At 37.9% G+C, this 17824-nt stretch overlaps 1 protein-coding gene across 1 annotated transcript in view; it reads right to left on the reverse strand.

Annotated features, from left to right (window-relative positions):
* LOC150110249 (uncharacterized) overlaps positions 1–17824 on the reverse strand; it is an 85687-nt gene that overhangs the window by 21165 nt on the left and 46698 nt on the right. Inside the window, exons 3-4 of the mRNA XM_090394412.1 lie at positions 12469–12681; positions 3211–3431 (exon numbers count right to left, since the gene is read on the reverse strand). Coding sequence (XP_090250538.1) covers positions 3211–3431; positions 12469–12681 — 434 coding nt within the window. The remainder of the gene's footprint in view (positions 1–3210; positions 3432–12468; positions 12682–17824) is intronic.

Below are 17824 nucleotides of genomic sequence, written 5' to 3' on the forward strand. Positions count from 1 at the left end.
TGAGAATGTGTTGAAACAGAGGATTGGAGTAAGTAGATGTTTGGAGCGCATTTGAGAACAGAAGAGAGCTATATGTGAGAGAAGACAGATTGCATTTGAAAGAGGAGAAATATAGACATCAAGAGAATGTTGTTCTCAGAGCAAGCGAGAGTATTAGTGCAGGGAAACTCAAGTTGTCGAGGTGGATGCAAACAGAGGTGGCCTCTCTTGAGGACAGACTTGGAAGATGGGGGAGCATATGGTATTATGCAAAGTTAAATGGAGTCTGGAAGGAATAATAATAAATATAGAAATACTGATAATTAATTGTTGATATTTTATACAAGTTCCAGGAATATTACAAATAAAGGAGATGAATTGGTGGCATTGATAGCCTCAGCCTGTCCAAAGATGACTGGGTCAGTACATGGCTGATGAAAGATGATATACTGACAAAAATAAAAATACAAGGGTATAGTGTATTTCAGCAGGAAAGGAAGGGGGTGGACTATTGCTTATTATAAATGATGTGTTATGTCCTTTCAGAGTGGAGAAGGTAGAAGGAAATGTCACTAATGGTTTTGAGAGTGAATGGCATGAGATGAGGGTGGACAGGACAGGATATTTAATATGATGTTGCTATAGGCCAGGAAATACAAAGTTTGAGGAACAGAAGATGTTTGGCAAACATGTTCTGTTCCCCAGAATTGGCAGAATTGCCAAACTCAACTGTTTAGACGATCGAGTTTGGCAATTGCAAAATGAGTGATCATTATAGGAGATTTTAGCTACTAAACAGGGAAGAGGAAACAGCATTTAGTACTAAGGGAATAGAATTTCTGGAATTCTTGAGGGACAAATGCCTCAAGGAAGGTGTAGTAGAAGAAACAAGAGGCTCACGAGTTCTGGATTTGGTCTTGGCATCAGAGAACCTGATAATAACTGACATGTCATCCCTACTCACAGCTGGAGAGAGAGTGACCATCTGGTCTTGTCTTGGGGGATAAAGTAGACAGGCAGAGATGTCAAGAAGAAAAAGAAGAAGGGAATTTATGTATGTTAGTGATTATAATAATCTCAGAAATCAGCTTGGGAGAGTACCATGGGTAAAAGAATTGGAAAGGAGCGATATCACCAGTGCATGGGAACTAGCGAAGAAATATTTATTAACAGCAATGGCAAATTATATACCTTAAATGAAAAAAGAGAACAATATTTGGTGTAAAGTGGAAGACTAACGATATCAAACAGGAACTGGAGATGAAAAGGAAGCTATGGAAAAAGAATAAGGAGAGGGGGTGAGTTGCATGAGGAATATAAGACTCAAGCTAGGAAAGACCAGCATGGTAAAGAAAGAGGAAAGCAAAACTTCAATATGAGAAGAGATTATCCCTGAGATCCAAGGAAATCCTTTCATTATGTGGCCAGTAGGAGGAGAATTGACTCTGGAAGAATGATACTGTTAGATGAAAATGAGAGTAGAATGACTGATACAGAAGACAGAGTGGAATTGTTTAATGATCATTTTATTAGGGTATTTCATCCTGGAAAAAAGAGTTTTATTGTAAGAGTGATGGGGAGGGTTCAAGGTTTAGAAGTGCAAGAGGAGAGTGGGTTACAAATACTAAGTTTTCTGGATGTCAATAAGGCAATGGAACTGGATACGATTTCACCATACATTTTAAGAGAATGTGTAAGGAATTAAGAGCTCTGTTGGCTTTTCAATGAGAGTGTGGCTATGGCAAAGCTGCCCAAGGAGTGGAAGGAGGGTAAGATCATCCCATTGCATCAAGAAGGTGGTAGAAGGAAAGTGTCAAACTATAGGCCAGTTTGTATTTCTTCTGTAGTTGTTAAGATTTTGGTTAAATTAGTGAGAGATCACATACAGTACTGGGCAAATGACGGTAATGTTATCTCTGAGGGGTCAGCATGGAATTGTTAAGGGATGCTCTTGCTTAGTAATCCAATTGTCTTTTATAATCACTAACAAGTGCAGTTGATGAGGGGGAAAGGCATATTCTGCCATTTATTTTTGGATTTTACAAAGGCATTTGAGAGGGTGCCACATGATAAGCTGATAATTAAGTTATGGCATATCAGTTTGGATATCAAGTTAGTTGGATTGGGGATTGGCTGTCTGATAAATATCACAGAGTTGTGTATGAGGGAGCAGTATCAAGGAGAGAAAAGGTTACAAGTGGAGTCCTACACGGCTCAGTACTAGAACCTATATTTTTTTGACCTTTATATCAATGACATTGTAAAAAGATTCAGTTGTTTGCAGATGGTGCAAAGCTAGGAAGGATTATCAGCAATAGTGCTAAGTGGGCAGACCTTAGGAGGATTTGTATAAGCTGGAGAGATGGGTAAATGAATGGGGGATGTCAGTTTAATGCAACTAAATGTAAGGTCTTGAAATTTGGAATCCATAAATGGGAAGCTATATATTCTGTTGGAAGAAATGTACTAGAAGAAGGGTAGGAGGCTAGGACCTTTGAGTGATGACTGATAGAGACTTGAAGTTTATTGAACATATTGCAAAAGTGGTGAAGGTAGCCAAGAGGACTGCTGCAATACTCAGAACGACACTAACTAGCAGAGACAGAAGCATTGTGGTTCCATTGTATAAAGCCCTGATCAGACCACACATGGATTAGTTTTCAAATTTAGTCTCCATGATTTGGAGAGGAAAAATTAACCTTGGAGAGGATGCAAAGGCAAAAATCAAAAATATAACAGGACTGCACAATGTTAGCTATAAGGATAGAAGACTGAAGACATGCAGAGTTTGGTCTGCATGTCTTCATGCTTCTTTGAAGACATGCGGAGTTTGGTATAGGTGATATGATTACGACATTTAAGATGTTGAGAGATAGTTACATGATTGAAAATGAAGAGTTCTTTAGTATGGTAGATCAGAAAGAAGGAATTAGGACAAGGGGCCATCCCTGGTGGTTACAAATGGACATGGTGAGTAAGATGGTGAGAGTGGTTTTTTTTGTATGAAGGATGGTTGGACAACGGAATGTATTTCCTACCCTATTAGGCAATGCATTGCCTAATAGGGTAGTGACAGCACAAAAAACAGTGAATGAGTTTAAGGAATGGTATTATAGGATTTGCATTGTTTAACATGGGCCACCCACAACGATTGTAATTACTCCATGGAGGTCCCAAATAATAATAGAAGATTTTATATGCAGTACAATCTACATAATAAAAAAAAATTACCTAATGCATATATCATTATGGCATAATGGACATCTCCAAATATCAGGTACCACAGTCTTGTCATATATCATGGAACAGTTTGGAATTGGACAGTAAGTTACTGTTGGATGACTTTTCTGAACATAGAGTTTTAACGATTCAGTTAGTAACTTATTTATCTTTTCTTTATCAAAATCAAGGATCTTCTGAATTTCATCTAAAGGGAGCTCTTTACCACAAGTCTAGAAAAAAAAAATTGATATTTATTAGTTTAAACTACAGATTATTAATACAGTCAACTCTCATTGCAGAATAAGATATAAAGGATTTTTTTTTTTTGTGGACAATTTTCTATAAAAATTGCTTTCAGCATAGCAGTTGTGCAAAGTGGTTTAGTCTAAGATATTTATATAGTGAGGGAGTTTACTATAATAATGTTTACAATAATGAGAATTGATAGTTCATACCTGTTTTCACATACACACAGTTCATACCTCATCCTCATATGAAATGAAGATGAGAATGTAGCAGTTGCAATGGGTGGTTTGACTATACAAATAACTGGTGGAGGCAAACAACATACTTAAAAAGAGAAACAGAGTTAGTGAGGAAGTGGAGAGCATGAGGACTGAGTTGAATTGAGAAAAGTGAATGGAGAAATCAAAAGGCTTGGGAGGAGGAGAGTTGATGAAAGGGAAACAAGAAGAATGGAAATGAAAGAAAAAGAGAAAATAAGTGAGAAGAGAATAAGAAAGGAGAGTAGACAATGGAAATGAGAGGAAGTTGAGAAATGAAAGAACAAGAGAAAATAAGTGAGAAGAGAATAAGAGAGGAAAGTAGAAAATGGAAATGAGAGAAGGTGTGAGCAAAAGAAAGATTTTTAGTTGTAATTATGGACAAAGAGACTAAGGTGATAAGGCTAACAGGGGAATGAGATATGTGAGGAATACAGGAGAGTGGAAAAGCAAGTGACAGCAAGGCAGGCGAGAGAGTCAATGTAAAAGGAATGAGTAATGTTGTGAGGAGAATAATGTATAGAGATTGAATAATTCAAGATGTGTAGAGTAGAATACCAAAATATTGGGGCAGGACCATCCTTGGAGCACAATAAAGAATATAACTACAGTAATGAAAGGTGAGAATGTACATAACATAGCAGGAATGGCTGGTAGGAATGATCTTCAAAGATGTATGTTGCATCATAAAAGATTTCAGATCAGTGTCAGAAGTTGTGTAGAAGAAGGGTGCACAATGGAAGATAATAAATGTGTTGTTTTAGTATGATATTGAGCAGATGATAATGAATGACATGTATCAGGAATATCCTGATTTCTGGAATGCATTTGATTTGAAGATAGAGAAAGAGAGTTGAATACAAAAGATGGGTTTTACTTAGGAAGAATGCAGTTCTGAAATGGGTTTAGACAGATTACACAGTTACAGGATGGAAGATACTAGGACAGCCTTATGTGGGGACTGTTGCAATGGTGGCTGTGTGTCACAGAGCAGAGTAAGGAATAGAAAGGGCAATAATGAATAGGAAACTAGTAAGAATATTGGCTATGTGTTGCATTTTGTATATACAAATGACAAGAATATTGAGAATGAAAAAGAGAACACATGGCTTTGAAAGATCCAGTTTTTGTGAAGATTATTTGTATTAGTGAAACAGAGTCGACAGCAGATGATGTCATAAAAGTAGAAGAGGGTATAGGTAAGGGTCAGGCAAGAGGGAACTAATTGATATTTTACTTGAAAAGCTAGAGGTTGTATCTGTTGGGTAACACTTCATGAAAAGGGATGTTCCAGAGAACAGAGGCAGGTGAAATAAAAGAGGAAGAAAAGTATGTTACTTTTCTTCTAGTGCATTGGATTCGAGATTGGCTATCAGATAGGTATCAGCAAGTTGTGTATGGGGAAGCAATATCTCTGAAGAGGAAAGTCACTAGTGGTATGCTTAAGGGGTCTGTTTTCAGATCATTTTTAACTTGTATGTTAATGATATTGGGGAAGATTAGGATGGGGATATTCAGTTGTTTGCAGATGATGCAAAGTTTGGACAAACTATGAGGAGTGGGGCAGATGTTCCGGCCTTACAAGAAGACCTGAATAGATTGAATGAATTGGTAACAAAGTATGGATGCCCGTTCAATGTTGCAAAATGTAAGGTTATAAAATTTGGAAAACAGAGATGGAATGCAGAATTTATGCTTAGTGAGGATATATTCTTGGAGGTGGAGGAAATAAGAGATCTTGTTGCAATGGTGGATAGGGACCTAAAATTTAGAGAATACATTGGCAAAATTGTGTGGACAATACAATGAATTCTGGGAGGACACTGACTTGTAGAAGTAAAGAGATTCTGGTTCCATTGTATAAGGCCACATATGGATACTGCACACAGATTTGGTCAGCTCGTTTTCAAATGGACAAAGAGAATTTGAAAGGGTCCGGAGGCGATTGACTAAGGTAGTTTCTGATGTCTTGAATGCTGAATATGAAGAAAAGTTGAGAAGATGCAATTTATAGAATCCAGTGGAAAGGAGGAAGTGGGCTGTATGATAGAGACCTACAAGTTAGTAAGAGGTGGTTATAGGATCAATGTTGGAGAGGTTTTTCATAAAGTGGTGGGAGATCAGGGAAGAACAAGAGAAAGCAGTATAAGGAAGGTGTGAGCAAGGAAGTGAGAAGCAGGGTTTTTTTGCATGGAGAGTTGTGAATGATTGGAATGCACTGCCTGAGAGTGTGGTGTCTGCAGAGAATTTGAATGTGTTTAAGGCACGGTATGATGAGCTTTATGTATGACAAAGGGACCTCCTAGACGAGTCTTTGTCTACATGGTCTTAGGATAATGATAATAATAATATGGTGGAGTATATAATCTAGATGTGGGATGACAAGTGCCTCAGGCTTCTATAAGACTATCACTGTTCAATTTTTATATTAATGATATAAGATTGTATAGGGTATGATCTATGATAGAATGTTCAGTTCTTTGCTAATGATGCAAAACTGGGGAGGACAATAGTTACTAAAGGTGATGTAGAGATCCTTCAGGATGATTTAAATAAATTGGCAGTATAGCAAAAGATAATGTTTGTCAGTTTAATGTTGCAACATGCAAGGTTATGTACTTTGGAATGAAAAAGATCAGACTGTGTATTACACTAATGGTAGTGCATTGAAGGAAATTGACTAGGCTAGGGATTTGGTGGTGATGGTGGACATAGATGAAGTGCAAAGGACATAATGCAAAGGTTGTCAAAATAGCTTACTGGATTATCTGGATATTAAAGAACACATTGACAAGTGAAAAGTGCAGGAAAGAAGGGTGAATAGTATGGTAGGAAAGGGCAATTCGGATCATGATTATGAGAAAATTATCTAAGTAGGCCAAAGTAAATCCAAAAGATTTTATTCACTATGTAGTGAGTCAGAATAAGAATGATTATGGAAGGATGACCTTAATCATTTTGCAAGGGCGTATTATCCATGTAGAGATTTTGCAGTTGCTGATGTGGCAGAGACCAATGTGAGAACTGATAGAGGAATAGAAACTGCTCATTATATTGAAAAAAATCTGTGAATACAGGTGGAACTGGATATCTATACATCTGGCAAAATTGTTTAATCTAAGCCTCAGCTCTGGCAAAGTTCCAAGGGAGTGGAAATAAGATAGTTCCATTGAAGGTGGCTCCACAGAGGTAGCAAATTACAGACCAATTAATATCTCAGGAGTGGTGGTTCAAGTATTGGAAAAGTTGCTTAAAGGTAAAATCCAGCAGTGGATAGATAAGAATACAATATTCTATGGTGAACTTTGTAAAACATAGGTCTTGCCTTAGAAATTTACTAATGCTTTATAATAGAGTGACAGTAGAATTGGATACAGGAAATAGTCACACCAAGATACTGCTGGACTTTTCAAAGACATTTGACCGGATACTTCATGAAAAACTATTACAAATGTTTGAAAAAATGGGAATGGATATGGAACTGGTGGCATATATAGGGAGATGGTCTGACAGATAGATGCTCATGTTAGAAACTTAATGGAGTCAAACAGCACCAGGAAAGGATTGAAAATAGTATTTCATTCTTTCAATATTTTATCTCAGTTACAGAGACATCATCAGGAAGTTGAATAGGAGACTTGTAACATACATTTTTAACATTTGTAACATTTTAGGTGGGAGATGAATTTCATTGCCTAGTGTGAGACCACTGCCCACTTATTGGAGGCCAGACATGGCTTAAAAAAGTTCCATGTTGGGTCTCTAGAGCAGGGTTTCTGCACTATATAAATATAAACAAAAATATATATAAAAAACTGAGAAATGGCAAAAAAAAAAAAATTCTTAGCCAACCACCTACAGGTTTATAATAACCTTTCATGAAGTTTCATGCAGTGCAACCATATTTATTCAAATTAGGCTGACTTTTAAGAGCAGCAACAAATTCTAAAAACAATAGTAAGTGAAACATGTGGACAAAAGAACAGAGTCCTAATTAGGTGGGGTGCCCGCTATGGACACCCATTGGACAGCCTGGGGGTCTTGAAGTATTAGTGTTTCCCATATTTTGTGAAGTTTTATGCAACTATATTTATTCAAAGCTGAGGGTGCTTAAGGGTCAAAGCTGTGTAACTGAGAGGAGACCTCCACATAGCCTTTAAAGGAATGCGGAGAACCGACCAGGGCTTCAGACCTAATGTCCAATCCTCACCTTCTCGTGGTGCACCCTGTTGGGTATCTACTTTGATACTGAACGAACGAGGATGGGCTGGCAATTTGGGATTTAGCCGACCAAATTGTATTCTTATTGGTTAAACCAAAATAAAAAATGATGGTACAACATGACAGAATTTCATGCCGGCTGGGGTGTCGCCCGGTTAAACAAGGCCCCCGTTGTTTTCGCCAGGGAACCAGGGCGAACAGCGAAAAGTCAGCTACTGGAACAAATCTGAAAACAAACCCCAACTCAACATCACCAGAGTTAAAGATCGGTACTATCAACGTAAGAGGCCTGAATGGCAAAGAAATGGAGCTAGCTGAGGAATTAGATAAGTACCAGATCGACATAATAGGGGTGGCTGAAACAAAAAAGACCAAAACTGGTGAGATCTTTCTGAGCAATAAATACAAAATGTTATATTCAGGCAATGACAATCAAGGAAAAGAAGGAGTAGCCATAGTATTCAACACAAAATACGAGGCTAATCTTCTTGAATGGCAGTCAGTCTCAAGTAGAGTAATGTGGGCAAATATGAGAATGGGGAACTGGACAATGAGACTTATTTGTGCCTATGGACCCACAGAAGGTTCTACTAAGGTAGAAGTGGAGGAATTTTTTGAGGCTTTAGAAAAAGCAACTGACACAATGAAAAAGGAAAAGTTGGTCCTTGTTGGGGATCTAAATAGTAGAGTAGGAAATGATTGTGAGACATACAAAAATATTTTGGGAAAATTTGGAGAAAAGAGCAAAGCTAATAATAATGGCAAATATCTGTTGGATTTCTGCTCAGGACATGGACTGGTTATTACTAACACCATGTTCCAACATAAAAATGTGCACAAATTCACATGGAGAGAAGAGGCTAGGAATAAGAAAAGTCTCATTCACTATGTTATTGTTGATAGTGATGTTTTCTCCCTGGTGCAGGACACCAGAGTGTACAGAGGATTTGAAATTGGAAGTGATCACTATTTAGTCTTGAGCAGGATAAAATTGAATTTCATATTGAAAAGAATAACATGTAAGAAAGTTTTAAAGCGAATAAAAGTTGAGCAGCTCTCAGATGTGAACTGTAGACTAAAATACAGAAATATTATTGAAAAGAAAATGAAAGAGTTTGAGAACAGGAATCAAACTTTGGAGATTCAGTGGCAAACTCTGAAGGAAACATTGATTGATTCTGCCAGAGAGGCATGTGGTGAGGTTGTGTGCAAAGATAAAAAAATCAGAACTCCCTGGTGGACACAGGAAGTTAAAGAGGCAGTGAAGGAAAAGAAGAAAGCATATCAAAAGTTCCTGGCAAATAAGTCAGCTTTTACTCTTACAGAATACAGAGACAAATGTAAGAAAGCTAAACAGTGTGTAAATCTAGCTAAACAAAAGTCATGGGAGGACTTTGGCAAGAATATAGAAAATAAATATCAAGAAGGTGGCAAAATATTCTGGAGGTTGTTGAAGAAGCTTAGGAATGGAGGAAAGAGTGCTGTAAAAGGAATTAGAGATGATAAAGGTGAAATGAAAACAGGAGAAAAAGATATTCTTGACGTATGGAGTAATTACTTTGAAAAACTGCTAAATGAAACAAGCAGTGATGACAGCACAGTGATAAAAAACACTGACCAGGCATGCAGTCAGGAATACATATCCATACTTGAACTGGAAAAAGCCATCAAAGGCTTGAAATGTGGAAAGGCAGCAGGAGTAGATGATATTCGACCAGAAATGCTGAAGTATGGTGGTATAAGAGTCTTACAGTGGCTGCACTGCATAGTTCAGAAAGCCTGGACAGAGGGACGAATTTCCGATGATTGGAGTAGAGCTCTCATAGTACCCATATATAAAAAGGGAAATAAAACCGAATGTGAGAATTACAGAGGTATTTCCCTACTGAGTGTTCCTGGCAAGATCTATGCAAGTATACTTGAGAAACGGTTGAGAAGAATTGTGGAAGAAAAGCTTGGTGAAGAACAAGCTGGATTCAGGCCAAATAGAGGCTGTCAGGATCAGATCTTCACTTTACGACAAATAGTCGAGAAAGCATGGGAATATAACAAAGATCTGTATTTAAGTTTTGTCGATTTGGAAAAGACATATGACAAGGTGCCAAGAGAGAAGCTATTCAATACGCTGCAGTTATATGGTGTCAATGGGGCATTATATCAAGCAATACTTAGTCTTTATTTGAGTTGTAAGTCAGCAGTTAGAATTGAAGGAAGTACAGGAAGATGGTTTAAGGTTAAATCTGGTGTGAGACAAGGATGTACATTATCCCCTCTGTTATTCATTATCTATATGGATCACATTATGAAGGAATGTGGTATTAAACCTGATATCAAAATTGGAGATGTTAATGTCAGCTCTTTGCTTTATGCGGATGATGTTATACTTCTAAATAAATCCGCTACAAGTCTGCAAGATTCTCTGACTAAATTGAATAGCTGTTGTAATAGATATGGTATGAAGGTCAGCAATAAAAAGACAAAGACAATGAAAATAGGCAGAATCATTGAAAATGTCAACTGTGTTGTGAATGGAGAACCTGTGGAACAAGTAAAACATTTCAGCTACTTAGGCACAATTTTTACTGAAGATGGTAAACTAAATATAGAAATAGACAACAGAATCAGCAAAGCTGGTATCGTGGGAAGTCAATTGAATAAATTCATATGGAATAAGAAAGAAATTAGTCGGAACACTAAATTAGCTGTATACAAGACTGTGTTCAAACCAATTTTAACTTATGGATCTGAGAGCTGGGTCAGAAGTAAAACACTTGACCAAAGACTAGAGACCGCAGATATGAGAGTCCTAAGAAAGATTAGAGGCGTGAACAGATGGCATCAATGGCAATATCATATTAAAAATGAGGATATTAGGAAAGAACTTGACATTGTCAACATCCAGGAATGCGTTAGCAGAGCTAATCTCAGATGGTATGGTCACTTAAATAGAATGGGAGAGGAAAGATTAGCAAAACAAGTGTTCTCTGCCAGGTTGGCAGGAAAACGACCCAGAGGAAGACCAAGATATAGGTGGATTGATACGGTACAAAGTGCCTTAGACGATAGAAATATAAGATCTGATAATGTTGGAGTCTTGACAAGTAACAGACTGATTTGGAGGAAAATTGTAGATAGGAAGTTAGTAATGATGTAATTTTTTCATGTAGTACTGTCATATCCTGTACACCCCTTGAGGGTACATGGCAGGAATTTGATGATGATGATGATGATGATATTTATTCAAATTAGGCTGACTTTTAAGAGTAGCAACAAATTCTAAAAACAGTATTTCTCTTCTAACTTTACTGTGTTGGAGCAAGGTAATCTTTTTTCCAATTGATCCTGTGAGCCATATCCAAAGCAGGGTCTGAAAGGCCAGATTGACCACAGTTGACTGCAGATGGTAGCTGATCTTCCTATTTGTCCATAGTAGGCCAACTTGCAGGAACAAGGAACTCTATATACACCTGGAACTAATGAGAGGGGAGGAAGTTTCTTCTTTTTTATGTGAATTCCATTCACCAAAGGCCTATGTTACTACAGTGGGCTAAGCATTAAAATAATAACTCTAAAGATCAAATATAGTCTGTACTTTAGATAATCTTAATTATGGTTGGTATTTTTTCAAGTTTCAGACTTCTAATAAACAGAATGATGATAGTGGCCAGACATAAAGAGTGAAGTTTGAACTCAGAACCTGTTGGTCAGGGAATGCATATGCTATCCATCCATCAAGCCAAGTCAGTGAATAAGAATCAGATGAGAAATGCAAAAAGTAGATTTTTACATGGAAATTGGAGAATGAGTCAAAAGCAACTCTGGAGTGAATGTGACTCCACTGACAACACTGAATGCATTCAATTTATTTATTTATTCGTGTGCCCCCCCCCACAGTTCCTCGACTGTCCCTTAGGACTGTTTGAGCCCTTCTAATGATGGATTAAGTATATCCTATGACTGTAGCCTGTGTTCACAGGACTAGTTTGCCTGCTTGTGAGATGAAAAACCCCAGATAAATTGGGGAAAAACTCTGCTGTCCATGCCCAAGACCGGCTAACTTGGCTATGGCTGAGAAAGATCCTTAAGCTTCTCACGTCATCGACAGGAATCGAACCTTATGTGAACACTTCTTCCCTAGGCATATGGTTGCGAAGTGAATAGCCACTCGGCTAAATGCACAGACAATGTATTCAATGATAGGCATGATGGATACTGTGGTCAGTAGTATGGTTCATCACCAATGATAAGTCTTGTGACTTCTAGAAAAGCTTAGAAACTACATTAAAATATTAATGCTAACATTAAAACAGTTTAATTTGAGTGAGAAAATGGTAATAACCGGTTCTGCATATGTAGCATGGCAGGCAGCAACATATTAGCATGTAATGCATGCCTAAGGGCTAGTCTAATAAAGTAATAAATTTATTTTACTCATCATCTCTTTTTATAAGAAATATATGATTACAACATATTAAAAAATAAATACTGTCTATAGCTAACATTAACAATCATTCCAGTAATTAAAAATGTAGCAAATAGTAACCTTTGCACAGCATATAAGTGGTATCTGTGCTGCCTGTGTGACTAAAGCTTGAAGGCATTCAAAACAATACATATGGCCACAGCACTCTAAACGATATGGCATTCCTCCTGCGGTCCACATACAAACAGGACATTTCTCTGCGATTTCTGATGGTGGTGGTAATTGGTCATCTGCAGTAATTTTGTCAAATACTTCTTCTATTTCTTCTTCTGCCTTTAAATAAAAGAAAACTTTTTTAAACATATAATATTTTGACAAATTCTTTATACACCAAACATTCTGCTCCATGATCTATAAGAATAATAACAGTAATATTGGATTGGATGAAGCAAGAAATGAAATGGATGCGGAATGAAATTAAGAGAATTCAGGTCAAAACTATTAAAATAAATCATGATGGCATGAAAGAGTTAACGAAAGATGATCGAGTGGCGTTGTATGGCGACTCCATTATTAAAGGTGTGCTAGAGGATAAAATGCACAAGGTATGTTTTCCAGGCGGTAAAATGAGTAGAGTGATTGAGGCATTGAATATGAGGCTGGAACGAGCAAAAGAGTTAATTGTATTAATTGGTACAAATGATTTGAGAGAGAACAAAGAGCATGTCAAAATGAATGTCAAGAGACTGCTTGGAAAGATAAAAGAGAATAGTGTGACAGGAAGTGTAGTCAGTGTGTTGCCTAGGTATGATTGTGGTGAAATGAAGCGGAGAGCAAGGATTATGAATGACATTCTGGCTGAAATGTGTGAGGAGATGGGGGTACAGTTTGTTAATGTGTGGAATGAGTTTGAGGGACGAAGTGAGCTGTATGGGAGCGATGGACTGCATTTGAGTGGTTATGGTGTGAGTCGCTTGGAGAGACTGCTGCTGGAAAGTGGAGAAGTGAATAGAGAGAATGAATCAGATTGAGAGGGGAGTGATGTGGAAAAGCAGGAGAGTAAGACAGGAGAGATTGAAGAAGTGGAAATGAATGGGGAAAGCAAGTGGTATGAGTATAGAAAATGAGAGAATGGGTGTGCAAGAGGAGCAGGGAAACGGGGAGGCTCAGGGTGGACAGGGATACACAGCGTGAGAAAGGCGGATGCTCCAAGAGGAGGTGAGAGCATGTGTAGGCAGGAAAGTAATGGGATGATCAAGGATCAAAAGGAAACAGATGCAATTACAAAGGGCTCTAAAATGAAAAAGCAGAAAGGGAAATGGCCCCAGTCCAGCATGGAGAGATCACATCGAGTGAGTGGTATCAGTGGAACTAGCCGTAGATCCAGAAATGAGTTGTTGTGTTTGTATATCAATGCTAGAAGTATAAGAAACAAGGCGTATGAAATGGTTGCACTAATTGCGTCTGTGCACCCAGAGATTGTCGGAATAAGTGAGACATGGTTAGATGAGGATGACATCCTGACAGGAATAGAGATGGAAAGGTATGATGTGTTTCATGAGGATAGAAGCGGTAAAAAGGGAAGGGGGGGGTGCTATTGATGATAGAGAAAAAGTTATGTCCATACAAGATAGAGATGCAAGAGGGAAATGGGGCCAGTGGTTTTGAGGCAGTATGGTGTGAGATAGAGGTGAATAGAATCAATTACTTGGTGGGATGTTGTTATAGACCTGGTAATGTGGATGGTGGTGATAGTGAAATGTATAGTCAAATAAGCCAAGCAAATAAGAAAAGGGTGATCATTATGGGTGATTTTAATTATGGCAATATAGACTGGAATGAAGAGATAGCAACTGGAAGTAAAGAAAATGAGTTTCTTGAGTTTTTGAGGGATAACTACCTCAGACAGTATGTAACAGAGGGCACACGAGGATTAAGGGTCTTGGATTTGGTCATCTCACCGGAGGATGTAATTATCAATGAGGTATCAAATCATCCACCAATTGGTGAAAGTGACCATGAGGTTATTACTTGGGTGGTTGCCAGCAGTGCAAGGACCCCTGTGAAAAAAGGGTATATGTGGAACTACAAGGGGGGGGGGTGATTATGAAGAGCTCAGGAAACAGCTTGCAGGTGTAGCATGGAATGAGGAGTTAGCTGGAAAAGAGATCAATGCAGCTTGGGGGATTTTCAAAAAATATTTAGTAGATGCAATGTGTAAATGTATACCATGGGTGAGAAGGTTAAATAAGGTAGGTGTGAGATGGATGAATAAAGAGATTAAGCATGCAACAGAGAAAAAGGGCACTGTGGAGGCAGTATAAGAGAAGTGGAAGTAACCAATTTCATGAGGTCTACAAAGACCAGGCAAGGAGGGTGACTTGGTTGGTGACAGTAGCTAAAGAGAGGTATGAACAGCAGTTAGCTAATGAAGCCAAAAAGAATCCTAGGGAGTTCTTTCGATATGTAGCCAGCAAAAGAAAGAATGATTATGGAAGGATGACATTGATTGGAGGAAATGGTATAAAGACAGCTGCTGCAGAATGTGTGGTGGAGATACTTAATGAGCAGTTCATAAAGATCTTTCAATCTTGTGAATGTGACTTCATGGAGAGATTAAGAGCAGTTGATGATGGGGAGGAGAGACTGACTGCAAGTGAGCAAGAGGTGTTTGGGGAGTTGAGTAAACTAGATGTAAATAAGGCTGTGGGACTTGATAATATATCACCGCGTATTCTGAAGGAATGTGCCAGAGAGTTGACACCTGCCTTGACATATTTTTTTAATACGAGTCTTGCACTTGGTCAAGTCCCTAAAGAGTGGAAGGAGGGCAAGATTGTGCCACTTCATAAAGGAGGTGATCGAACACAAGCATCAAACTATAGGCCTATCTGTGTGTCAGGTGTTGTGGTTAAGTTGTTGGAGAAGGTTGTGAGAACTAGGATCCAGAGTTGGGTTGACAACAATGGTATAATCTTTGATGGACAGCATGGATTTGCTAAAGGGAGGTCGTGTTTTAGTAATCTACTTACATATTACAATAAAGTGACTGCTTCCTTGGACAGAGGAGAAGGATACACAGTATCCTTCTCCTCTGTCCAAGTAATATACTTGGAGTAATATACTTGGATTTCGCAAAAGCTTTTGATAGAGTACCTCATGATAAGTTGACAGTCAAACAAGAGCAGATGGGGTTGGATATTAGATTAGTGCATTGGATTGGAGACTGGCTATCTGATAGGTATCAACAAGTTGTGTATGGGGGTGCAATATCCAGGAAAAGGAAAGTCACTAGTGGAGTGCCTCAGGGATCTGTTTTAGGGCCATTACTATTTAACTTGTATATTAATGATATTGGCGAAGATTTGGATGGAGATATTCAGTTGTTTGCAGATGATGCAAAGTTGGGACGAACCATAAAGAGTAGTGAAGATGTTGTGGCCTTGCAAAAAGACTTGAATAAAGTGAGTGATTGGGTAAGCAAATGGGGATGTGAGTTCAATGTTGCAAAATGTAAGGTTTTAAAATTTGGAAAACAAAGATGGGATGCAGAATTTATGCTTGGTGAGAATATATTGTTGGAAGTAGAGGAAATAAGAGATCTGGGGGTGATAGTGGATAAGGATCTAAAATTTAGGGAACACATCGCCAAAATTGTGAAGACAACACAAAGATTTCTGGGAATGATGGGGAAGACACTGACGTGTAGAAGTAGGGAGATTCTTGTTCCATTGTATAAGGCTTTGATTAGGCCACACATGGACTATTGTGCCCAGATTTGGTCACCTGGTTTTCAGAAGGATGAAGAGATGTTGCAAAGGGTCCAAAGTCGACTGACTAAGGTAGTTTCTGACCTCTGGAATGTCGAGTATGAGGAAAGATTGAAAAGATGTAATTTGCAGAGTCTAGTGGAGAGAAGGAAGAGGGGAGATATGATAGAGACCTACAAGTTGGTAAGGGGTTGTTATAGGATCAATGGTGGAGAAGTTCTACAGAGAATAGTGGGAGATCAGGGGAGAACCAGGTCATCCCTGGAAACTGTATAAAGAGCGTGTGAGTAGGGGAGTGAGAGTTGTGAGTGATTGGAATGCCTTGCCTGAGAGGGAGTTTGAATGTGTTTAAGATGCGGTATGATGAGATGTGTGTGAGATAAAAGAAACTCCTAGATGAGTCTTTGACTCCATGAGGTCTTGTTTAATAATAATAATAATAATTTCCTTTTCCCTCCCTTCCTCCAAGAGAGACAAGAGGGCTATGTCGATAGAGTCACTCAAGCCTGACAAGACGAAGCCAGGCAAAACATGTGTTGTCCATAGTAGTGGATTTGTCATCATTTGGATCAAAAAGGCAGGTGCTAAACTGCCCATATACAGGGTGATTAAAGGGCTACAGGACTCAGTCTCCTTTGGTGGGTAACCAGAATGTGTAAATGTGCAACTAGAAGCACAACTATAGGAAAAGAAAAAAAACATGCCTATAAATAAACTAAATAAAGCTGTGATAAGATGATATTATTACATGCTGTTTCCAGAGTCTAAAAATTCGCTGTCAGAGGCCATAATGCACAACAGTCCACCATACAAACAGTTTTTTTTTTTTTTAAATTGTATATACAGGTATCCCTTGATTAACGCGATTAATTAATCCCTCGCTGTTACCATGTATATCAAAATTGCGTTAATCAAATATAATAATCAATGGTAAAAATTTCAATTCATCCATGATCGATTACAGTATTAATAATTTGTTTTATATGGTACTCTTTTAGGAAAGATTAAAAAAAAAATGCAAAGTAAATGTTTAATAAATGCTTGTATCTTGATTAGTTACTGCAAATTTTTTTTTTTTTATCAAAAACAGTTATCAAAAGTTGTTTGAACAGTTTTAGTTTTTTCTTATCAGCATAAATTCTACAATAGCAAGCAAAATGACTCTCTAGACCTTGGTAAACAAGCATTCTTCGATTAACATCTGGATCCACATCCATTACTTAACCGATTCCAAACTGTGAAATATTACATCCATTTCTTTGATTGTTATTCCCTTTGGAACCTCATCTTCACATTCCATTTGTTTGTTGTCTTCATATGCGCGTTGTTGTTCAATTTCAAGATCATTGTCACTGAAATCTTTTGAATTTGAATCCAATAATTCTTTAACATCTTCTGCATCAACACCATCAAAACCAAGGTCTTCACTAATTGCAACGATTTCTTCAACCACATTGTTCACAGGATTTTGTAAACAATTCAAGTCATTAGCGCATTCTGACAAAAGGTTTTTCCAAACAGCTCTCATGCAGCTAGAAGACACTTGCTCCTACTAGTCATCAATGTTTTCAATTGAATGTTTAATGTTAAAATGTCTCCAAAATTCTTGGAGCGTAATTGCATTTTCTCCCGTTGTTGTTTCTACTGCCTTTGAGAATATCTTTTTTTAAGAAAATGGGCTTTGAAAGTTGCAATGGCGCCCATGT

Source organism: Typopeltis vanoorti, chromosome 1 (assembly GCF_054136105.1).
Source record: "Typopeltis vanoorti isolate ZY-2024b chromosome 1, IOZ_Tvanoo_1.0, whole genome shotgun sequence".
NCBI lineage: Eukaryota > Metazoa > Arthropoda > Arachnida > Uropygi > Thelyphonidae > Typopeltis > Typopeltis vanoorti.